Raw genomic sequence first — 26,484 nt, forward strand, 5'->3', positions numbered from 1 at the left:
TTTGCCCGACATGTTTTCCGGTCCCGGTGGCGGCGCCGGAAAGCGACGGCGACACAATGCCAGTAATAAATATCTCTGGAGTGCGGACGACAAACCCGACTTGGATAAACAGCAGAGGAATCTCGTCGCGGGGAAGAGATGGATTCACCGGCCATATCGGGAATGATTTAATACCTCGCCCGCGCTTTTCTGACAACTTAATCTTCCCGCGTTCTTTATTCAAATCCAACACAAAGACTGGAACCGGGTCGGTTACGTAAACCTCCCCCCTTCTCTGTATTTCCATCGTCTGTTGCTCACGCTGACACTTTAATTGGACTTTCCCTGTTTGGAACAGCAGGTTCGTTCGGTTCCAGGCGTGGCTGTCGTTCGTGATTCAACGATGACATCATCGTGACTCACGCCGGTTATTTGTACACTTTTTCACGTCTTCTTTCAAGTGTTTAATGAGCTTTAAATACCAATAATTGAATAAATAAAAGTGGAAATTTGTTTCGATTTTGTCAAAGGATAATGAAAGTTACTTGATAGACCCTCTTGGTCTCACTCCCTCTTAGTGAACTCATTGTTGCAGCTGTAGAGACACTTTGTTTTACTGCTTATCTCAAGCACTTATCAGGAGTTAATCTCTGCTTTTGGACTGTGGTTGATGTTTCTAGATTGGTATAAAACCTTTGAAGCGGTGATTTTAACGGAATAAATTATATTTATTTAAATTTTTTGGGGGTTGAAAATATTAAAATATATATATTTATACTGTTTATATCATAATAATTGAGAAATATTTTGATTTATTCTTAAATAATCTAATATTTTCTTTTAATTTTGATTGATAAACACAATGTTGAAGACAATCATAGCATCAAAAGCAACTTGATTGATTTAGATTAACTCAGATTAATTTATATTAATTTAGATTACTTCAGAATAATTTAGATGAATTCAGATAAATTCAGAATCATTTAGATGAATTCAGATAAATTCAGATAAATTCAGATTAATTAAAATAATTTCAGATGAAATTAGATAAATTAGGATAAATTCAGATTAATTTAGATTAATTCAGATTACTTCAGAATAACTTAGATAAATTCAGATAAATTCAGAATCATTTAGATGAATTCAGATAAATTCAGATTGATTTAGATGAATTCAGATAAATTCAGATAAATTTAGATTAATTCAGATTAATTAAGATAAATTCAGATTAAATTAGATAAATTAGGATAAATTCAGATAATTTAGATTAATTCAGATTACTTGAGATAAATTAAGATAAATTCATATTATTTTAGATAAATTCATATAAATTTAGATTGATTCAGATAATTCAGACTAATCTAGATTAATTCAAGTGAATTAAGATAAATTCAGACACTTCAGATAAATTCAGATAATTTAGATTAATTCCGATTAATTTAGATAAATTAAGATTAACTCAGTTTGGGGGATGAGATGTTTGAACATGTGGAGTGAAGAGAAAGTGAGGAAGAGGAAGTTCCATAAATGGTCACAGGTGTGTCCACAGGTAGCAAGTGCTTCAAAAGCCTTTGTGTTCCTCGTGTCATGTTTCATTTAATTTCCTGCAACCGTTTGACTCTTGACTCTCTTAATGAATCATCAGCGCTGGAGTCGTTGAACCCGCGACCTCTCGTCACTCGTGCCAAATTAACCGGACCTCGGCGGCTTCGACCCACTCGCTCGTCCCACGCGTTCTGGCTCAGCTCGAGAAGATTGAATCCGACGACGTCGACAAACATCTGAACAACCTTCAGTTCCAGAGCGTTGTGTTAATCAGGAGAATATTCATATTTCTGCATCGCTGCAGTTTTAAAAACCCAGTGGTTTCATCAAGCGGCCGGCGCTAGCGTTAGCTTAACGCGGCGGAACGTATTAGCGCCGAGTCTCGTTCGTCCGGCGCGTTAATATTCCGTGACATTGCTCGTCGGCGACGCTCCGGTTCTGCAACAAACAGGTAGAAATTCTCCATTATTGGTGAATTAAAAGCAGAGAAATGTGAATTATCCTTCGCTAGCGTGACGTTGAATGAAGCGCTAATTGAATACGACGGTCCTGGTTCTTCTGGGTCGACAAGTTCTGACGTGTTGAGTTTACAAACGACAACTCAGAGATATTTTCACTGATAAACTGAAGCTAAAACACACGTTATTTTTATAAAATCTGGTTAATAAAAAAAAGGAAAAAGTGTTTTATTTATATTAGAATAATAACAAAAGTATGAGACAATATATGTATATTTTGGTTATTTGAAAAATTAAAATATCAGGTTTAAAACTAGTCTTTTCTAGTTTAAGAAAAAAGGAAGGGTAGAAGAACATAATATATATATATTTAAATAAAATAATACTATTTAAGATAAAATTGCTGAGTTGAGTGTTGAGTGTTATAAAATAATAATTAATAATAATAAGGTTTTATAGAAATATGATGATATATGAATATATATATATATATATTTGTTTCTTCTGAAAAAAGAATAGTTCAAGTTTAATAAACACATTTAATAATAAATAATGATCAATTTAAAAGGTAACTTTCTAGAAAACAATAAATATTAGAGGCTTATTCATAAATAAATAAAGGGATAAAACAGTCATTCAATCTATAAGACAAATAATAAGTTTTATTCATATTCAAATTCATTCAATTAAGTTAATTTATTTTTGCATTTAGACAAATCAAAACAATATTTAAGATTTTTTCTTGTTGTACTTTGCTTAAAAAAAATGGGTTAAGTCTGTTTGAATCTTCAACACATCTGATCGATAAAGTTTCAGTTAAAAATAATAAATAATAAATAAATAAATAACCCTCCTTCCCGCCAAAAAACGAACCGAAAAAAAAGAAATAAAAAACGTCAGATTTAATTGAAATCACAGAGGAACTAACTGTTTGAAGATGAAATACGCATTATCTACACAAACACACACTGATTCTCTGCTTTATTAGCATCTGGATTGTGTTCTAGTGCGACCCCCCCCCCTCCACACACACACACACACACACAGTGACCCCGTAAGACACGTGGCCCTCGGGTCGACCTCGCGCGGCTTCACTTCCCCGTGTAACCACTTTGCCTGACATTACATGTTCGTTACACACTTCCTGCCTTGCGACTACCTTGACATGTTAAGCGCTATATAAATATATATTACTTACTTACTTACTTACTTACATGTTATCTTCTTTTAATTCGCTAATAACGGCGCCCGCGGGCGTTTAAGCCGCGCGCCCGGATCAAGGTTTCCGACCATTAGCCCGGGGGCCGGGGGGGCCGGGGGGGCCGGGGCCGCCGAGTCTCGGGCGCCGCGGCCCTGGACTGGATGGATGGCTGCGCTGTACGTCGAGGGGGTTCTAATACCTGCACTCAATGAGCTGGCTAATGGGAGTCCTTTCACCCTGACCTGCTTTCCACACACACTTGCACACGACACACACACACACACACACACACACCTCACCGCTGGACCGGCTCCAGAACTTCAGACTCGGCCCTCAGACAATTTTCTTCTCATTATTTAAAAGAAAAGGTGTTTTTTAATGGAGGCTGAATTCAAATCTCAAACTAGCATCTGTAGCATTAGCATTAGCATAGTCTTAAACTTAATCCTTTTTTTCAAGTGTAAGTGTCATAAGTTTAAATTCATTTTCATGAACTAATTCCTAAATATTTTCATCTCAATTATTTTGTTTTAAATTAAATTTTGATGATTTTTATTCATTATTCACCTACAATTGGTCTGCACATGTTTTCCCGCCAAAACTCGATAACTATTTTTCGATTATTCTTCAAAATATTTCAAAAGGCAATTTTCAAAATATCAAATTAGTTTTTAATTATTTTATTTATTTAATTAATTATTAAATTACCAAATTCTCTGAGCTACTCGCTTCTCCTATGCTAGTGTTTTTAGCATTAGCATTAGCATTTTCTTTAGTTTCTATCTTAATCCTTTGATTTTAATGAACTCACTTCTTAATACATTAATCTTTATTACCTTTTACATACATTTTCATGATTCTATTCATTATTCAATATATCAATTTAATTTTATGTATATATTTATCGTTTTCACTTCCTTCTACTTAATACATTGATTGGTCTGCTCATGTTTTCCCGCCATTACGGAGGCACTATTTTCTTTTTTTTAATGATTCATCCAAATATTAAATACATTTTTCATTTATTTTACCTAAAAATATTAAATTCCCGAAAATTGTGAAACAGTAACTTGAATTTGATTTACTTTTTGATGTAGTTTAATTTAATTGATGACACATTTCCTCGCTATGATTATTCATTACGTATTAAAATATACAGAAATAAACAAAAATAATTAGCAAATTAAACGTGTATATTTATCAAAGTGTTTATAAGAAGAAGGTTTACAAATATTCCACAAATCGTTCTTGCTTAAGAAAATGAATGTTCTGCAGTTGGCCTGAAGGTGGCAGCAGAGAGCTCGTATGTGGACATTTATACTAAAAAAACATAAAAGCTCTTCATAGTTACAGTTAAAATGTTTTAAATTAAACTGTGTATTTAAAATTCTTTAAGGTAATCGTCACCTTTAGAGTTTGTATCCTAGAAATATCCCATAATTCAACAGGATCTAAATCATCGGCGGCGTAAAAACCGGTCGTGATGAAAGTTGATCTTGTTGACGGCGAGTCGCCGACGCCGTGTTCGTCATTAACTGCGAGCGAGAGAATAAGTAACGGCTGTCAGCGCGGCCCAGTTAGCCGGGGTTTAATCACGGCGACCTGCCACTTCCCACTTCATCCGGCGCCAATCTGGGGGGAAACTCATAAAGCCTCGCGGCGGCGCTCGCCGTAATTACGGCCACGAACACGTGACCGCAAGAGTCGTGAAGGACGTCGATGAACTGTCGCGCTCGAGTCGTTTCTGCCGCCGTCACGCTCGCCGACTTCCTGTGACACCTGGAGAAATGACCTGTCGGATCCGTCGCTTCCCATCATGACAGAGACCTGGATGTTCCGGCGCCAGAGTTCACCTGCTAATGGAGGAGAAAACGACAACAAAAATACTCAAAAAAATTCTCAAAGATTCTGAAAAAATACTCAAGAAAATCCTGAAAAAATCCTCAAAAAATCCTCAAAAAATCCTCAAAAAAATATTTTTAAAATACTTAACGAAATACTCAAAAAACACAAATAAAATCTGAAATTACTGCTTGACAAAGAACTTTACTAAATAGGAGACGATAATTAAGCAATAATAATGATTAGAGACTCTTATATATATATCAATATAGTTTACAGTAAAATAAAAATAAATAAAAAATATTACAAAAATATATAAATAACACAACTTTATGTTTATTCATTTTTTTTAAACACAATACATTAATATTTGGTTCAAAGAGGGAATGTGAAATGTAATTAAAAAACAAAAACAACAACACAAATAGTCAATAAATAAATGCTTGATGAAATAAATTATATGAAACAAAATTAAGTGTAATTTCTGGATCTATTAAACAAAAATACAAGATAAAAAATACATTTTAGAAAAATCCAGCTTGAGGAAAAAAAAAGTGGAAATAAATATAATTAAAGAAAATAATATATATAGAAAAGATTGATGAAAAGTTTGATTTGATCTACTAGCCTATGATCCTTGCTATATGGGACAAGTGAAAAAAAAAGGATAAAGCATGTTCTATCTATTTATAAATAATAAAACAAGATGTCAAAGGTGACCCCCTGTCCCCTGAGTAGCTGGGATTGACGCCATCTTTCTTGTAGAAACTCCTGAGGAAGGTTCTCAAGGGGTGTGGCAGGAGGTCAGAGGTCAGAGACAAGGAAAAGTGTTTTTTCAAAGGTTGCGTCACGACAGCATTAGTTCGGATTAAAACTCATCGTCGCACCTTTTTTTGCTCTGCTTTGTTTTTGGCGCGTCTCCACGGCAACCACGATCAACAAACGACAACAAACCTTTGACACCTTAGTGTTGATGTTCTGGCAGAAACTAGTGAACGATACGAACGTGTCGACAGATGGTTCTGATAAAAGCGTTGATTCCATATCTCTTGAAATATTTCACTGCGGAACGAAACATTTTTACGGACTTGAAGATGAAAAGGATTTTTTATAAATATATGCTGAGTCATAAAAAAGTAATTAAAAATGAAAATGAAAGCTTAAAAAAAATCTATTTTTAAATATAAATATTTTCAAAAAACAAACACAATTTGTCTATAAAGGTACTTTACAAGAAATAATGAATACTTAGTATTGCTGTATTGTTGGGGTTTGTATAGTACAATAGATTCATTTAATATATTTAAGCAAAAGTGATAAAAAAAAAAACTATTAAAGAACATACTGAAAATAAATGTATTAAACATATTCTGTTATTTTTGTGAAATATAAACTCACACAATGAAAACACACAGTAGAAAATAATATATAATAAAGATGTACAATCCATGTAATACTGCAGTTTTAAAAAAATAGTTATTTTTCTATTAAAATTTTTTTTTTAAATATATTTTAAAATAGACTTATTGCTGTTTGTGTTGTTGTTCCATGAGGTTAAACCTGGTCAAGAATGTGAGCAACTCATGCCTGGGTGAACCTTTTTCAGTAAATGATTGAATTAAAATGTTGTTTTCTTTAAGCATTAAATTATTTATTTGGAATGTAAAGTAAATAGTTCCTACATTGCGAAGTTGGATTTGTTGTTTTTTTAAATAATTCAGTATTTTCAAAATACATGATTTTTTTTTTACACATAGAATTTAATATTATAATTCGAATAATTCAAAAATACATTTTATTAATTTAATATTTTTTTAATCGTAGCCTTTTGAATTCAATAAATTGACAGTATTATCCGAATTGAAAAGGCTATGTAATTAAATATATAATATAATATATAATATATAAGAATATCAAACACTATGTGAAAGAAAATAAATAAAAATGTATATTATTCGATAACAGGGAACTCAGGCTTTAAATAAAGATGTTTTTCATCCAATTTCTTGAAAAAACAATCTTTAAAAAGCATAAAAAGTCAATTAAAAAATCATAGTTGCAACGTATGAAATGTTGAATCCGATCATTCATCTCCCGACAGAACATCAGCCTCTGAACGACACTAGGACGGTGGAGAAAACATCACGACTTGAACAAAGTTTTGTGTAAATCCTGTAAAAAGGCTGGAGGTCCTGCTGACCAAACACTCCTCCGTGTCTCGGACAAATGCAAATACCTGAGTCTGAGCTTCTCTAACAGCCTCCGGCCGACGACTCGACCGCCTTCAGTCTTGACTCGAGACCAACCTTTTTTTTTTGCTTCATTTAGTTTCCCCTGAAAGTGGCAGAAACAATAGGAGCTTTCATGAGCCTGGAGGGAAGAGAGTAACTCAGGAGAAAAACACTCTCTGGAAACAAGGTCTGAACCGAGTTCACTTCATGAGATATGATAGTAGAAGCATTTTTTATTGATACTAAACACTAGTAAGAGATGAAGAACTGAGTTTTATTTAGTAGGTACAATTAGGAAGAGGCCCAGGGTTGATCTAGGGTTGACTTAGGGTTGACTTAGGGTTGACCTAGGGTTGACCTAGGGTTGACTTAGGGTTGACTTAGGGTTGACCTAGGGTTGAACTAGGGTTGACTTAGGGTTGACCTAGGGTTGACTTACGGTTGACTTAGGGTTGACCTAGGGTTGAACTAGGGTTGATCTAGGGTTGACTTAGGGTTGACTTAGGGTTGGCATAGGGTTGAACTAGGGTTGACTTAGGGTTGACCTAGGGTTGACTTACGGTTGACTTAGGGTTGACCTAGGGTTGAACTAGGGTTGATCTAGGGTTGACTTAGGGTTGACTTAGGGTTGGCCTAGGGTTGAACTAGGGTTGATCTAGGGTTGACTTAGGGTTGACCTAGGGTTGACCTAGGGTTGAACTACGGTTGACTTAGGGTTGATCTAGGGTTAACTTAGGGTTGACTTAGGGTTGACCTAGGGTTGAACTAGGGTTGATCTAGGGTTTGACTTAGGGTTGACTTAGGGTTGACTTAGGGTTGACCTAGTGTTGAACTAGGGTTGATCTAGGGTTGACTTAGGGTTGACTTAGGGTTGACTTAGGGTTGGCCTAGGGTTGAACTAGGGTTGGCCTAGGGTTGACCTAGGGTTGATCTAGGGTTGGCCTAGGGTCGAACTAGGGTTGACTTAGGGTTGACATAGTGTTGAACTAGGGTTGGCCTAGGGTTGACCTAGGGTTGATCTAGGGTTGGCCTAGGGTTGAACTAGGGTTGACTTAGGGTTGACATAGTGTTGAACTAGGGTTGGCCTAGGGTTGAACTAGGGTTGACTTAGGGTTGACATAGTGTTGAACTAGGGTTGGCCTAGGGTTGATCTAGGGTTGACCTAGGGTTGAACTAGGGTTGACTTAGGGTTGGCCTAGGGTTGAACAAGGGTTGACCTAGGCTTGACCCAGAGTTGGCCTAAGGCTGACATAGGGTTGACTTAGGGGCACGGTGACCTAAGAACCCATCGATTACTTCCGAAGCAGACTTTGGTTCAGGGACGCTTTAGTCGACCGTGACGAGGTCTTCCCTCTGTGAGGAAGACGTCTGCTTTAATTGTTGCCATCCATCACCTGCTCACCTGGACAGGTGAGGCTCTCTCTCTCTCTCTCTCTCTCTCTCTCTCTCTCTCTCTCTCTCTCTCTCTCTCTCTCTTTGGTTCCTGAGGACTCAGAAGTCGGGCCCGTGATCTAATTAACTATTGATCGTGAAGTGTTTCCCCGGGAAAGGAAAGGAAACGCCGGCGTCGTATCGCGGGCTCGGCGGCGTGCGGCGTGTCCCCCCCTCACCCCACTCACCCCCCCGGGCAGACGGGAGTGTTAGGATTTAAGGGGCGAGAGTGACAGGAGTGCGGTTATTGAACCCCCACGGGCTCCCAGTGGGACGGGGGGACGAGGACGGGTCTCTTTCAGCAGGACTCTGATTAGACCCGTCGCCCGAGCTGCCACAATCCACTCGCTCTGGTAATTGGAGCTGGCAGGAGGTTGGCATGAACCTCCATCCCTCCATCCCTCCATCCCTCGCCCTCCTTCCTCATCCCTCGTTTTACTCCGTTTGCTTTTCTCGCTTCTACACCAGTTGTTCTCCTTCACCTCCTGAATTTATCATGTCAGTCGCACGAACGTCTCGACCTCAAATACAGAGCATTTGTCCGTCAGATTGTTTTCTACCACTAGAGGGCGTCGGTAGTCGTGACTGTTGGGAAAATGTATCGCGAATGAAAAAAGTTTTGATTGACGTGACTTGATATTCTGTTATGGACATTTTTTTAAATCGCACTTTTTGGGTGACTTTAATGGTCTTTATTAATTATTTATTTTAATAATTGAATTAATCTAAATTTGAAGTATTTAAAAATTATTTTATTATTATTTTGCAGCAGAATTTATTTATCAACGTTAAATACTTAATCGATATTTAATTTCTCATCTATAAATAATTTTCAAAATCATTATTTTATTACTTTTTTAAGCCTTAATTCATTTCTCAAAAATACAAGTTACAATTGTTGCGCTAATTAATAATAAACTGTTTCTATTCAAGTGTTTTAAAACTTTTCTAAATGTGAATATTTTTGTTTTATTTATGCTTTGTTTTAATTGTTATCTTGAGACTGTCATTTTAATTCATTATTCCTATTCTTATTTCTTATTATTTGGTTTTAATATATCATGATATTATATTATATTATTTATTAATTTTCCTATATTAAAAAAAAATAATAATAATAATTTTCAACTACATTTAATTTTTCTAAATCTGATTACAATTATTTTTATCATCACATTCTTTTGTGTCATATTATTATTTTGCAAAAGTTATTTTTCATTTCCAGCAACTAATATTATGTAGTTTTGTTATATTTTGCTTTAATTGACTTCAGATTGACACAGTGATTCATAATTTCCTATATTTTTAAAATAAAAATAATAAGATTTTCAACTGCATTTAAAAAACATCGTCGTATTTATATTTATACGACGTGTTTATTCATTTTATTGTTATTTTTCACGTCTAGTAACTTCAATATTATTTAGTGTCATTAAATCTTAAAGATAATAATTGCTTTTTATTATTTTTTATTATTAATTTCTCTTAATTTTACATTTAATTGTCATTTATTATTTCCTAACAATACAAGTCAATCTTAAAAACAATGATTCTATTCAACTGCAGAATTAAATTTGACCTATTTCGCCAACTTATATTTATCATTTATTACCATTATTATTATTTTATTATTTCTTTTTAAATTACTACTTGATTAAATCTTTATAAAACCTTGTTTTTCAACCTTTCATGTTCTGATAGAATCAACGTATAATTCATACGGTTTATATATTTCATGTTTTTCACGAGAACTTTAAATAATTCACCTCCGACTGACGCAAGCCTCCCTCCACAGAGAACCAGATCCCTCACGGCTTCCCCACCATCGACATGGGCCCCCAGCTGAAGGTGGTGGAGCGAACCCGGACCGCCACCATGCTGTGCGCCGCCAGCGGGAACCCCGACCCGGAGATCTCGTGGTACAAGGACATGCTGCCCGTGGACATCAACAGCAGCAACGGCCGCATCAAGCAGCTCCGCTCAGGTAACGCCGGGTCACACCTGGTCACACGGTGTGTGTTGTGAGGGCGAGTCGAGGCGAACTTCTCCAGAAAGAGAATTCTTAACCGTCATTTATTTTTAAACGAACAGCGGGAAGTCGGTGGGAGTGAAGGCGAGAGAGGGGGGGGTAAGGGGGGTCGTACACTAAAATGTTAACATCAAAGCTTCTTAACAGGCAGATGCGTGTAGTTCATAGGAACTCCTGCAGGGGGCGGAAATCAGAATCAGAAACTTGTTTTAAACACTTTTTGTACTAATTTTTGTTACAAAGGATCTTCTATTCCAACCATTCCAAGTCCCCCCCCCCCCCCGAGGGGCCCCTCGACCCCCACCTGAGACTTAAGCTCCGCCCGGTTAGGAATCTAAATTACCCTCCCGGGGACGACAAGCGCCCCCGGAATTAATGAACCCTCGATTCATCGGGAAAGAAAAATCTTTCATAAAAACCATAACTAGTGAGGATCCCTGTTGGTCCACACGTCCTCCAGGGCCCCCCCACACGCCGGGGCTCCGCCCATCGTAGCACATCTCTGGCTGTGACCCTTGACCTCCACCACAAACTTTAAGTCTCGCTCTCTCTCCTCCGTCTGAGAGAGAAGGAGTTTGAATCCTGTGGAGACGAAAGTGCTGAATCGTTCTTCTTCTTCTTCTGCTGCTGCTGCGTCGAGACTCTGACCTGAAAACGAGTTTTCGACGACAGCAGAGAAAACGCAGGATTTTGCTGCGACGTTTGTTTTTCTGTTGACGTCAATTCAAATGTTTTTTTCTCAGAATCTGTCGTCGCCGACTAACGTCTCACCTTCAGCCACGTTTGACTTTGATTCTGCAGACGTTAACAAACAAATAATGAGTTGAATTTAAAAATTAACCTAATATTCTGCATTTAAAGTCATTTTTTAATAAGGTTTGCATTTTCATTTTAAGATTTTGTTTATTTTTTTAAATTATAATGTGATCCTTTATTGATTATTTATTTCACTTATAGTTTCATTTTCATCCTGATTAAATTAAAATGATTATTATTAACGTAATAAAAAATAAGTTATAATAAAATACATCATCATTTTTATGCAAGTAAAAAACTGAATTATTTTGCAAATTTTTAGTTAAAGAAAAACTTCTAATTTGTTGTTTTTTTTCTTTATGTTTTTTTTCTATATAAATTATTAATATTTTTAATTTAATGAACTTTTATTTACATAACTTTAAGTTGTATTTATAATTATAATTGTATATAAAATCGTTTAAATACAATAAAAATGATAAACAAAATAATACAATAAAACAAATAATAATCATTTATTTCTGAATTTTCTTTATTATATTGTTTTTCCTTTTTATTTAATTATTTATTTAATTTAATTATCTTTTATCTTTTTTTTTACATAACTTTATTAGCTTATTTATTTTTACTAAAAGTATATACAAAATCATTTAAATACAATAAAAAATTATGAATAAAATAATAAAATAAGCAAAAACAATGTGAAGAATTTTATTTTTTTAATTATTAAAAAAAATTGCTTACTTTTAAAATGATTAAAGACGCAACATCAGAAATAAAAACGTTTGCTAACAGTAAATTACTACATCAATAACAGGTAATATGCTATATGTAAATTGCTACATTAATAAAAAAAACTTTCACTGACGCATCACTGTTGTGGCTTCAGCAACACAAGCTTGTGACTGTTGTGTTTAGTGTGTAGTGTGTAGTGTGTAGTGTGTAGTCGAGCACTAACTGATCTTTTAACCTGTTTGCACGGGATGTTCCAGGCGGGACTCCCATCCGAGGTAAGGAGGACCAATCGCTCGCCATCTCTTCAAATCACCTCCTCATAAAGTTTTACCTTACCTTACCTTACCTTACCTCATCGTTCATGTTCCCGACAAACAAACTCATCTTTCCGTCTCTGTCGCGGCGTCGAAACTTGATTCACGGCAGCGTCAGCCATTATGTAGCGACTCAGATGTGCGACTTAGATGTGCGACTCAGATGTGCGACTCAGATGTGCGACTCAGATGTGCGACTTAGATGTGCGTCGAGGACGAGCTCTTTGTGCGACTTAAGCTGCCGATGCTGGAAATGACTTTTTCTTTCATAACCAGCGAGTGACGGTTACACAACCATCTACACAACCATCTACACAACCTTCATATTCTTAGAGTGGACAAACTAAGTGTCACCTAAAGTCACAACACAACAACTTTAGTCGACGCACGGACCGACACGTGTTTACACAACGAGTACAAAACATTCGATAATTAACGGATGTGTTGACGAAACAAACAACAGACGTCGGAGAGACGCACAACAACTGGGGACCCACACACACAAGAATGTTGCAGAAGGATAAACACAATCACATAGAGTCACACTAACACACACAACAAATACAAATATAGTTGATTAAACACACGTAGAGAGAATGACTTGCAAATTTGGGACTCACACACACACATATAGAGAAATTGACACACAAAAAAAGATACAGAGGAACACAATCCTCAGACACACACAATACTGTATACAGAGATACACACTTGGAAAAAGATACACAACAATAATGAGCTACACACATACAGAGATACACACTCAGAAAATACATATACAGAGATACACATTCAGAAACACATACACAGAAATACACACTCAAAAAAATATATACAGAGATACACACATAGAAACACACATATAGAGATACACACTCATAAACACATACACAGAGATACACACTCAGAAAACACATACACAGAGATACACACTCAAAAAAATATATACAGAGATACACACATAGAAACACACATATAGAGATACACACTCATAAACACATATACAGAGATACACACTCAGAAACACATACACAGAGGTACACACTCAGAAACTCACATACAGAGATACACACTTACAAACACACATATAGAGATACACACTCATAAACACATGTACAGAGATACACACTCAGAAACACATACACAGAGGTACACACTTACAAACAAATACACAAATATACACACTCAGAAACACATATACAGAGATAGACACTCGGAAACACATACACAGAGATACACACTCAGAAACTCACATACAGAGATACACACTCGGAAACGCACACTCAGAAACACACATACAGAGATACACATTCCGAAAAACATACAGCGATACACACTTAGAAACACATACACAGAGATACACACTCAGAAACACATATACAGAGATACACACTCAAAAACAAATACACAGAGAAACATACTCACAAAGACAGATGTACTTACACTTGCCCTAAAATAAAAACACACAAAAGGCAATAATCAGGTTGTGTTGCTAAAAACAAAGTGTTGACAACTGTCACCGTTGGATGTGTTTGTCGTTCAGGTCTCGACAAATAAAGTTTTATTCTCCAGGAGTGATCTTTGGCTCCAGGATTTTCACCAGTTTTTCTCCAGATATGATTGATCGGATTCACATTTTTCGCGACGATGAATAATTCATCAGATCTTCCTTCAGGCCCGCACTCGTCTGTGACCTTGAAGGAGTGTCGGGGACTGATGGAGGTTCAGGTTCTTGACGCAGTTTACCTGCCGCTTCCCGTGGGAGAGCGGCTGAGATTGACAGGCGTCAGTACAGAGTCACATGTCGCCGCCGAGTCACGTGACCTCGGGCCGGCGGGGTCGCCGGGTCACGTGATCCCACAGGCTCCGCCCCCTTCTTGTCCCCGAACCCGTCTGTCTGCATGGAAACGACGTCAAGTCTGTCACGATGTGTCTCCGGGAGTCTGTCCTCACCTGCTCGTCATGTTCCTCTGAAGGAGTGTGTAGCTCATGTGTGTCGCTCGTGTGTTGCTCTTTTGTGTGCGTCTGCCGCGACTCTCTCAGGTTGTGCGAGGGTGTGCGACACACACAATCGAGGGGCAAGATCCCTTCACCTCCATGTTCCATGTTCGCCATTTATGTGTCACTTCAGAGAGTCCACACACACACACACACACACACACACACACACACACACACACACACACACACACACACACACACACACACACACACACACACACACACACACACACACACACAACTGACGGGGAGGAAACCACACAAAACTCACAGAAAGAAAAAAAAATACAAAGGAAAACACACAAAAACACAAAACAGACAGAAAGTAATATATATACAAATCTTACAACACAAATACAAAATACAAGAAACACACATACAGAGATACACACTCAGAAACACATATACAGAGATACACACTCAGAAACACATATACAGATATACACAATCAGAAACATATACATAAATACACACTCAGAAAAACATATACAGAGAAACACACTCAGAAACACATACACATAAATACACAATCAGAAACACATACATATAGATACACAATCAGAAACACATACATATATATACACACTCAGAAAAACACAAATACAGAGATACACACTCAGAAAAACACATACAGAAATACACACTGAGAAACACAAATACAGAGATACACACTCAGAAACACACACTCAGAAACACACACACAGAGATACACACTCAGAAACACATATACAGAGATACACACTCAGAAACACATACACAGAGATACACACTCAGAAACACACACTCAGAAACACACACACAGAGATACACACTCAGAAAAACATACACAGAGATACACACTTAGAAACACACACAGAGATACACACTCAAACACACACACACACACAGATACACACTCAGAAACAAACACACACACAGATACACACTCAACAAGCTGTAACTGTGTTTCGTTCTCTAACTGTAGTTCACTCTCTCACCTGCAGGGGCGCTCCAGATCGAGAACAGCGAGGAGTCGGACCAGGGCAAGTACGAGTGCGTCGCCATGAACAGCGCCGGGACGCGTTACTCCGCCCCCGCCAACCTCTACGTGCGAGGTAAGGTCGCTCGCCTTCCTCTCGACGACCTTTAACCTCTTCGTGACGTCATCACTCACAGGGTTTTCAACGTAGCCACTAGCATCTCCGTGCTAACTGTGTGTTTGTTCATTCACTTTTCATTTCCCTCCTCAATTAGCTCATTAGCGTCGATTTACGTTTAAAACTTTATCGATAGTCCGGGGCGTGAACAGTTGACGATCGTTACGGTTGCATCACGTCCGCCTCCCGAGCTTCGCCGCCGACTCAGCGAGTACAGGACGATAAAAGCGTCGTCACTTTAAGTGTCGGCGTCGTCCCCGGCGACAGGAAGTAGGAGCGCCTTCAAGGACGCGGCATTAAAAAGAGAAAAAAAAAGTGCCGCAGAAGGTGTCGCTCTTAAATCTGGGCTAAACTGCAGGAGAGGAGTTTCATCTATTAATCAGAGCGAGGCTGTCACAGGTGCAGACGCCGAACCTTCTCTGCCTCCTCGCAGGTAATTACAGGCTCGGCGCCAGACGCTCGGTACCGTCGCCCAGGTAGCTGTCGACCCGCCGGCTTCTTGACTTCAGCGACGGATCAAATCGCATTTTTTTTTTCCTTTCTTTTTAAAAAAAAAAAGCCACTTGTTTTTGCAGCCGGATGAGCTCGACACGCAGACACACCTTCACACAGGTGACAGGAGACACCTGGAGGTGACGTGTGCAGAGAACAATGAACGGGTTCGAGGACGACATGTTCATGTTCTTGTCGAGGCGTCGATGGAGTGATTGACGAGTTTTTATGAGATCCAGGCGACAGTTTGACGGACGGAGTCCAGGCGTCGGTTTCAATCCTGACGACACAACTTTGTGTCACATTTACACAAAGCTTTTTAGTTTGAAACGGTCGCACGAAAACATCGTCTGAACTTTGTGTTCAAGTGTTTTTGTTTGTACAAAATTAAACCTTTGTTTCGTTGTTTAGAAAGATATACAGAGATACGTATAAAGATACACACTTAGACTACACTCTTCAAAACGCATATACAGCAAAACACATTCAATGAGATACACACTCAGAAACACATATACAGAGATACACACTCAGAAACACATATACAGAGATACACATATAGAAAAACGCAGATAGAGATACACACCCAGAAACACATATGGAGATACACGCTCAGAAATACATATATACAGAGATAAACGCTCAGAAATACATATATACAGAGATACACACTCAGAAACGCAAATACAGAGATACACACTCAGAAACACACACATAAAGAGATACACACTCAGAAACACATTTACAGAGATACACACTCAGAAACACATATACTGTATATGGAGATACACACTTAGAAACAAACATACAGAGATACACACTCAGAAACACATATACAGAGATACACACTCAGAAACAAACATACAGAGATACACACTCAGAAACACATACAGAAATACACATTCAGAAACATACATACAGAAATACACACTCAGAAACACACACATACAGAGATACACACATACTGTTTATGGAGATACACACACAAACACAGAGATACACACTCAGAAACACATATACTGTATATGGAGATACACACTTAGAAACAAACATACAGAGATACACACTCAGAAACACATACAGAGATACACATTCAGAAACATACAAACAGAAATACACACTCAGAAACACATACATACAGAGATACACACTCAGAAACACACATACTGTTTATGGAGATACACACAAAAACACAGAGATACACACTCAGAAACACACATACTGTTTATGGAGATACACACAAAAACACAGAGATACACACTCAGAAACACACAAATACAGAGATACACACTCAGAAACACACGTACAGAGATACACAAAGAAAAACATAAAAATGACAACTTTATAGCAACATGCTAACAGTTACGCGCGGCTCTCACTTGAAGAACCTCATTCTTTAAATCCTTGTGTTATTATGTTTCTCTTCTCCAGACATTAGCGTCGCGAGGGACGAAGAATGTTCTCAGAAAAACAACTTCTGACACTTTTTTCAACAAAAAAAACTCCGTCACTCGCTCCCCGAACATCTCTTAGCATCAAAGCGGCGCCGGCAACCTTTGATCCGCTCGCTGGTCTGGATTATTAACGTTCTTTTTCTCTCCTGAATCATGGATTTAGGTGAAACAAATCACTTCCCGGCTCGTTTGGAAACAGAATCATGAATCCAGAGCGCATTTTTTTTTTAGACGAACGAGCCGCCGTCGCTCTCGCGGCCCAGAAAATGAACGCCGTGCGGGGAAACGATAGAATTCTTGGGCTCGGAGACGGATGTCAACACGTTTGATTCCATCACGCGAAGGCGTCCGCGGGCAGATTAGGGATCGTAAAAACGGCGTCCTGCGAGTACGGCGGTTTCCTTTCGTGGTCGTCATCCATATCTTTGAAGGTCGCGGCTCTTAAATGGACTGAAAATGATTATGATGTTGGTAGAAGCTGAAGCTCAGTCGGATGGATGTCCCTGTTTATGGTTCGTGTCGCAAATGTGCTGCTTTTTTTTTTTTCCTTCCCTCGCTCGGCGCCGCCATCCAATCCCGGGGCGGCGGCGACGACGCGGCCGACGCTGACATTTCGGAGACACCGGGGAAAATGATGTCCTCATATTTCCGCCGTTTTGTTCCGGCGCCGCCGTCGTCTGCGTCGCGTCCGAAGGTGTCGTCGGTCACTCGGCGCTTAAAAATGGCGGCGACACGTGGGCGCCGGTCGTCTTCCGTCACCCGGTTTATCCCGCATTTGTTTCGGTGTCAGGAAGTTTCTGGACCGTCTCGCGTCAGGAGAACAAATATAAAGAAGTCTTTGAAGCAGAGACAGAAGAATCGTCTTCAACCTTCTGGACACAAACCATCTGGTTTCGCCGTGAAGATCAAGGAAACGTCGGTTCGAAAGCTAGGAAGACATTTTTAAAAGGAACATTAAAAACATGTTTGAATCACAGGAAATTGAAACTGGTCGAGTAATAAATAACTTTAAAAAATAATTAATAAGACAATTTTGTAAATTAGAGAAAATTTACTGGGTAATATTTTGTCAGAGAACAAGTTTAAGAAGATGATACAGCTTTTTACGATAAAAAAGGAAAAAAAGTTGTTTTCTTTTCTGAAAGTAAAATATTGAACAACAATGAAGTTTAAATTCCAGAAAATCAAACATTTCTGAATAAAAAATACTATTTTAAATTATAAAAAAGTGACAATGTTATCAATTAACAGGTAGAATTAACTTAAATATGTTTAGTCTCAAAAAATGTTTAAGAAATAAATAATACATTTGATTTTGTTTTTTCTGAAAGTCAAAGAATTATACACAAGAAAAATCATTTTATTTCATGTTTCGAACTAAAAAAAAGCAACAAAGATTGAACTGCAAACGAGTTAAAATGAGATAAAATCAAACAATTCTAAACATTTAATACATCAACAGGTTTTATGTTAATTTTCAAATATTTTGTCTCAGAATAAATTTAAGAAATAAATAATAATTCAAAGGAAAACCAATTTTGATTTTTTAAATTAGAAAAAGGCTTTTTTTATTACTTGAATAAAAATAAAAAAAAGTCAAATGAAATACTATCTGTGAATAAAGGGTGTTAAGTAAAATAATAAGTATAATTTATGTTAAATTATTATTAAAATTATAGGAATTCGGATAATGCCATTAAAATGCTGTTTGAATTAAAATACAATATATAAGTGCAAAATCTGAATAAAAACCAGACATCGATCAAAGTCGCTCAGAGACAAACGATCATCGACAATAAAAAAAAAACTGCCGAGTCATGTGTCGCGCTGAAAAGTGTCCTCCCTGATCACGACGTCCAACATTGTGTCAACGTTGTCTTCACTTTGTCTTCACTTTGTCTTCACTTTGTCTCTTCATCTCATTGCTCACCTTCATCTTCATCACTTCAGATCGGCGCGAAGGTTTGTCATTTTCACTTTCACCCGTCGTTCCAACGCCAGCAGGTCCTGAAGAAGACGCGTGTAGCTCCTCCCACTTCCTCTTCCTCTTCCTTCCTCTTCCTCTTCCTCTGCATGAACCCCAGAATATTTCCCAGCATGCTCCTCTGAGCTTCCTCGACCTCCCCTGAGGGTCCAGATCTCGCAGGAGTTTGAAGAGTTTTTGAGAAGCTGGTGAACATCATGACATGTTTTCATTTGTTCATATTTTTATATCGTTCATCACGACAAAGAAAAACAGAGCAGAGACGTGTTTACATCATTTATTTGACTTTGACTTCTGAGAATATGTTACACAAAACTCACGTTTATTGTGTTAAAAAGACTTAAAAATCAACTACAAGACAAAATAGAAATAATAGTTTTAAAGAAAAAAATTCTATATTTATATATATTTAACCCAGTGCAGATGATGTGTAGTAGTTACTCATATAAACTGACAAAATATTTTTAATATATAAACATTTTTAAACGCAATTTTTGTATCTTTTATTTTATTTTAACCAAAGAAATTGAATTAATTAATAAATTAATTAATTAAGCAATTAATTAATTTTATTATCTAAAGTTTTAATTTAAATTCTAATTTCTCTTTATACAATTTGAACATTAATGTGGAAAATATATATATTTAATAAAATATATATATAAAAAATTGTAAATATACATCAATTTATATTGTTTTAATGTTGAAATAAAATGTAGATTCTTTTAAACATGATTTATTTCTTCTTTATACAAATAATCATAACTTTTTTAAATAAATAATTCAAGCTTCTTTGTTTGTTTATGGACCCAAAACAAAGCTTTTATTTATTTGATTTGTATTTTTGCTTAATCAATTTAAATAAAAACGTTTTATTTAATGAAAAAGACAATATGTTTTTTTAAAGAAATTGAAAGTTAAGTGTAAAACAAACCTTTGTTAAGTTTGATGCAACAGATTTTAAAACATTACAAACATTAATTTGGATAAAAGCAGCATAAAAACCAGGAAGTAACTGTCAGTCCGGCGGCCAATCACGTGCCGCGGCCTCCAGGAAGTGCCGGCTCATTGATCCAGAGACCGGTTCCGCTCTCCTGCGGCACTTTGTGCAGTCGGTTAAGTTGACAGGGATCCAGGCGGGTTCGGAGCGGAGACTTGTTTTGCGGTTCCGGAGCAGCCGGACCCCCACAGAACCTTCAGGGGATCAATAACAATTACTGGCCTGCGGTTGTTTTGTTCCACAGCAGCTCATGAATGATTCATTAGTGTCGACTCGACTCGACTCGACCCGGTCCTGGTGTCGTTGGGCAGGAGGAACCGGACCTCCCTCTGTCTCCCCCTCCTCCCCCGTGATCCCCCATATCTGTCCTACATGCATGCTTGAGAATGTGCCTAGACCCGATCCCTTGCTGGTAACAGAACCAGGCCCGTAACAGAACCAAGCTGGTAACAGTACTAGGTTGGTAACAGAACCAGGCCCATAACAGTGTATGTTTTTTTTTGGTTTGTTTTATTATTATTTTACTCGTATTAATATCACATGGTTGTGTAATCATGACTGTTGCTAGTGTTAGCAGACGAAATGTTTCTATTCATTTATTATTAAAATTGAAAAAAGAGAAAAAAAAACTTAAATTGTTTTTAAATACAAAATATATATATATAAGTGCAGCTTAAAAATATATATAAATTATTATTAGGTCATATTTATCTCTGTTTTACATTCTGATATAGATATCAGTGAATGTACCGAGCTATCCGCTAAGCTACCGAGCTAACCGCTAAGCTAACGAGCTAACCACTAAGCTAACGACCTAGCTACTGTGCCGAAGCATTTGGACTGTATTTAGTACATTTAAGTCATTGACAAATGTTAATACTCAAAGTTAAAGTATTGAAAAGTCATGTTTTAATAAGTACAGTTTATAAAATAAATTAGTATACAAAACTTTGAAAGCACAAGATAAAAAAAATAAATAATAATAAAACGGTTTCAATAGTCGTGCATTTATTGGTATATAAAGATGTTTTAATACTATTTTAAATAATCAAGCTCGAGACAAGTTTATAAGAAAGAAAATAAATCAATTTATTACGATTTAAATGACTTTAAAATCCAAATAGAATAAAGCAAATGTATTTGATCATATTTCAACAACGTACTTAATCCGCATCAGAGTATTAACTCCCCTGCTGTACAACTGCACTCATCAAATATCCTAAACAAGCACAAGATGTTTTCAGTCAGATTTCGATGATTTAATGTCGCGGATGCTTAACGACGCCACTTGACGAGTGGATCTGACAGCGGGAGGTCGTGGAGCGTAAATACAGCTGCTGCGTCTTTGCTCGCCAAACAAGTGGAATTTAAATGTTTATTCTTGAGGCAGATCCTCAGTGTTGCCCCCGCATCCCCGTTGCCCCCGGAGACTCGTCTCCATGGCAACCCCCTTCTTTTCTCGTAAACGCCGGCGTATCTGCATATCAGGAAACGAGAGAATCCGACGAGTTTCCCCTGAAAAGAAACCGTGACGTGTGAATCTCTGACTCCCTTTCTTCGGGCTCTCCCCCCCCTACAGTCCGCCGGGTCCCGCCGCGCTTCTCCATCCCGCCCACCAACCAGGAAGTGATGCCGGGCGGCAGCGTCAACCTGACCTGCGTGGCCGTGGGCTCGCCCATGCCCTACGTGAAGTGGACCCGGGGCGACGTGGACCTGACCAAGGAGGAGGAGATGCCGCTCGGACGCAACGTGCACGAGGTCACCAACATCCGCGAGTCGGCCAACTTCACGTGCGTCGCCATCTCGTCGCTCGGCATCATCGAGGCCACGGCACAGGTCACCGTCAAAGGTCAGAGCCGCGAGTGAACCCTTTTTTTCTTCTAAACATGTTGACATTATTTAACAGTTTTTGACTGATTTAATGGAAAATGTATATATTTTTCAACTTTATAACATGTTAAACACTAGAAAAACTCAACTTTAACTATTAACTATTACAACTATTAATTAATAATCAATAGCAATATTTCTTAGCTGCTGTGTTAGGACTTGGTGAATTGTTGATTAGCTTAAATATATATATATTATTATATATATATATTTTTTTCCTAATTTCACACTTCTTTTTATGTTTATTTTATTATTTTTATTATTTTTCAAATCTCCATCTTACACTTTTTTTGTGCCCACTGTTTATTTTTATTTTTTTAACTAATTTTATTTGAAGTGTAATAACATATTTTATATACATATATATAGTATTCTTATTTAAATGTATATTTATTTCTATGATAATTCCCCACTTTTTCAACCCAACGTTCAATTATTTTAAAAATTAAAAAAAGACTTTTTTTTGTGCCAACTGTGTGTATTTTTTTTTTATTTTTTTTTTATTATTCATTCAAATTTAATTTACATTTTTTACTTGTTTTTATATATTTAATTTTAATTTATTTCTTACATTCCACACTTTTTGTTTATGTGCAAATTTTTTTTTTTAAATTAATTTTCATTTAATTTTAGTCTTTATTTTAACTTTTATTTTCATTTTAATTTATTCCCACACTTAATTTTTTTTGCTCTTCACTTAAAAAAAGGTTTTATTTTAAATTCATTTTAAAATTGAAAATACATTTTTTATTTTTTAATCCCATTTAAAATTTATAATATTTTTGGTGTGTCATTTTTTCTTCTATTTTTAGTTTAATTTGATCTATTTATCATTTCTTCAATCACGATCATATATAAAACACATATTTATATTCTCATTCAAACACTGTATTTCTTCCAGCTCTGCCGAAGCCGCCCACCTCCCTCATCGTCACGGAGACCACGGCCACCAGCGTCACCCTCACCTGGGACTCGGGGAACCCTGAGCCCGTGGCCTACTACATGATCCAGTACCGACCCAAAGTGTCCGACAACGGCTTCCAGGAGGTGGAGGGCGTGGCCACGACCCGCTACAGCATCGGCGGCCTCAGCCCGTACTCGGAGTACGAGTTCCGGGTCATGGCGGTCAACAACATCGGGCGAGGGCCCCACAGCGACCCCGTGGAGACCCGCACCGGCGAACAGGCGCCGTCCTCCCCGCCGCTGCACGTCCAGGCCCGCATGCTCAGCGCCAGCACCATGTTGGTCCAGTGGGCTCAGCCCGAGGAGCCCAACGGTCAGATCCGGGGCTACAGGGTCTACTACAGCTCCGACCTCACGGCGCCGCTCAGCGCCTGGCAGAAGCACAACACCGACGACAGTCACCTGACCACCATCTCGGGCCTGACCCCCGACATCACCTACAGCCTGAGGGTCCTGGGCTTCACCTCGGTGGGCGACGGACCCCCGTCCGACATCCTGCAGGTCAAGACTCAGCAGGGAGGTGAGAACCAGGTCTTCTAGTTCCTACTGAACACAACAGATGTTGTGTTGCTACCATGAATAAACACGTTTAGAATCCTGCTAAGCTACAGCTAACATGCTAACTAGCAGCTGTTTTTCATACATCAAACATTTATACATTTAATAAACTAAAAAACTTGCTCTTCAGATGTGTTACAAACTCAAAACTCTTTAAAAGATATTTCAAGTTAAAGTACTGTTTAACATGAAATAGTTCACAGGAACTGTGAGCCAAGCTAATAAGCTTTTACCTAAGCTAGCGTGCTAACGTGCTAACGTGCTAACGTGCTAATAGCTGAAAGTCCTTGATAGTAGTGGTTTTATTTTTAAACAATAGAACTTTAATACATTTTCAGATGTTTAAGTGTTAAAACTACAAACTCACTTATAAGAATAATTCAAGTAAAAGTAGGAAGCGTGTGCTAACCCTATTTAAGCTAACATGCTAACAGCTGAGCCGAAAAGCCCTAATAGATAGATAAACTTTATTGATCCCTCTGGAGATAGTAATAATATTACTGTAATAATATATATGATAAGATATAAGATAATAGTTGCTGTTAGATACAAGAAACCTTTATACTTTCCATTTATTTAGATGTTCACCTCACAGATGTGTTAGTACTTAAACTACAAACTAAAAATGACATTTTAAAGGATATAAAAGTAGGAACTTTGAGCCAAACTAATGAGCTACTAGCTAACCTTAAGTGCTAACAGCTAAAAAATACTAAATAGCTGTTTGTTTTATCACAAACATTTATATGTCAATTTATTCAAATATTACATTTACAAATGTGTAAGTGCTCAAATAACAAACTGGAAAATAAAAAAATATATTAAGTGAAAGTAGGAAACGTAAGCTAAGCTAATTGTTACCAGCTAAATGGAAAAGCCTTAAATGTTGCTGTTTTTTTTAAATACAACAAATATGTATACGTTTAATTAATTTAGATTTTTTTTCCATTTAAGATGTGTTGGTCCTTAAACTATAAACTAAGATAATGAGCTACTAGCTAAGCTAATGCTAACTCTTCTTCCCCAGTCCCGGCTCAGCCGTCCAGCTTCGAGGCCGAGGCGGAGCTGGACACGTGCATCAGGCTGACCTGGCTCTGGCCCGTCCAGGACCCGATCACCAAGTACGAGCTGCAGTACTGGGAGGTCGGATCGGAACACAAGGTGGGCCACGAAAAACTCTTGCTTTGTTTTAAATCTATAGTTTTTATTTTAGATTAAACTTGAGTTAATTTGATGAATCTTGACTGTTTATTTTCAATCAAACATGTCATTTATAATTTTGAAAACAAATTAAATTGTATTTTATCTAAAGATCATAAAGTATTATGGAAATATTGATTTAAAAGTATCATCATGACAAATACAATATTCTTGTTTTTTATGGTATTAATTGTTTGTTAGATAAATGAAAAAAAAGTAGCAAATACACATTTATATTTCATACTTTACTTTTTTTTAATCTGTCCAAGACTTATAATATATATTTATCAGTTCTGTATTTCTTTCTGTATATATATCATTCATAAACATATGATATTAGTACATAAAAAACCCACACATACACAATGTAAATGACATTTCAGGTCATTAAATCATTACAAATATATTTAAATTCGAATCAAATATAATTTTTCATTGAAAATGTTGTGAAAAATACTCTTTAAAAAGTAAAACTATGAGGAATAAAAAATAAATATTATATATATCAGTATATTCTTGTTTTTAATTGTCTTGTGTGTTTTCGAGTGAGAATTCAATACATTTTTAATTATGATAAATAAATAATTAAATAACATTTTTTCCTGTTTTCCACTCGATGTCTCGTGACCAGGAGCAAGTGACCTTCGACCCCGTCGGCACCTTTTCCGTGGAGCGCCTGAAGCCCGACACGCTCTACCGCTTCTCCTTGGCAGCCCGCTCCGAGATGGGTCTGGGGGTCTACACTCAGCCCATCGAGGCTCGCACCGCCCAGTCCAGTGAGTCCTGCTTCTCCTCGCCTGTTGTTCCTCCTTTCCCTCCACAATAACCCCAGATCTGTCGACGCTGAATCAGCGTTTTTTATTTTAATATTTTGTAACGTGGGGTTGAATTTGAAAATGATACGTAGCAGCTAAACGGGTCGTCCAGCTCCGACACTAACACTTCTTCAGTCGAGGTAGGTTTGATGTGTCCCGTCCCTGCTAGTGTTTTTTTATTTATTATTATTATTATTTTAAACCATCCTGTCGTTCCAAGATCACCAGAACTAGACCATCATCGTTTGACCCTTCAGAGCAATGACCTTTCCTGATGCATAGGTTCCCACCTTGTCTCAAACCCTGGCTAGCTGGGATTTGCAATTTAATCTGGATAAAGTGATTCCATGTGTTTCCATTTTCACTATAAACATAATGTTAACAAATGTAGAACATTGCAGTTACACTATTCCACCACTAGAGGAGCCGACAAGATCATTTTCAAAACCACTGATAGGGTCTTTATTAGG

General features: G+C 37.3%; 1 protein-coding gene across 9 annotated transcripts in view; it reads left to right on the forward strand.

Annotated features, from left to right (window-relative positions):
* ptprfb (protein tyrosine phosphatase receptor type Fb) overlaps window positions 1-26,484 on the forward strand; it is a 229,339-nt gene that overhangs the window by 134,588 nt on the left and 68,267 nt on the right. For 8 of the 9 annotated variants that reach the window (XM_087811318.1, XM_087811317.1, XM_087811321.1 and 5 more), the window contains 6 exons: window positions 10,483-10,671; window positions 15,506-15,616; window positions 22,168-22,437; window positions 23,380-23,961; window positions 25,027-25,160; window positions 25,831-25,975. In XM_087811318.1, the coding sequence (XP_087667444.1) occupies window positions 10,483-10,671; window positions 15,506-15,616; window positions 22,168-22,437; window positions 23,380-23,961; window positions 25,027-25,160; window positions 25,831-25,975 (1,431 nt within the window). Of the gene's footprint in view, window positions 1-10,482; window positions 10,672-12,464; window positions 12,483-15,505; window positions 15,617-22,167; window positions 22,438-23,379; window positions 23,962-25,026; window positions 25,161-25,830; window positions 25,976-26,484 lie in introns of all 9 variants that reach the window. The other variant, XM_087811319.1, reaches the window with a different exon arrangement.

The sequence above is a fragment of the Callionymus lyra genome, chromosome 16, assembly GCF_982586985.1.
Source record: "Callionymus lyra chromosome 16, fCalLyr1.hap1.1, whole genome shotgun sequence".
Lineage (NCBI taxonomy): Eukaryota > Metazoa > Chordata > Actinopteri > Syngnathiformes > Callionymidae > Callionymus > Callionymus lyra.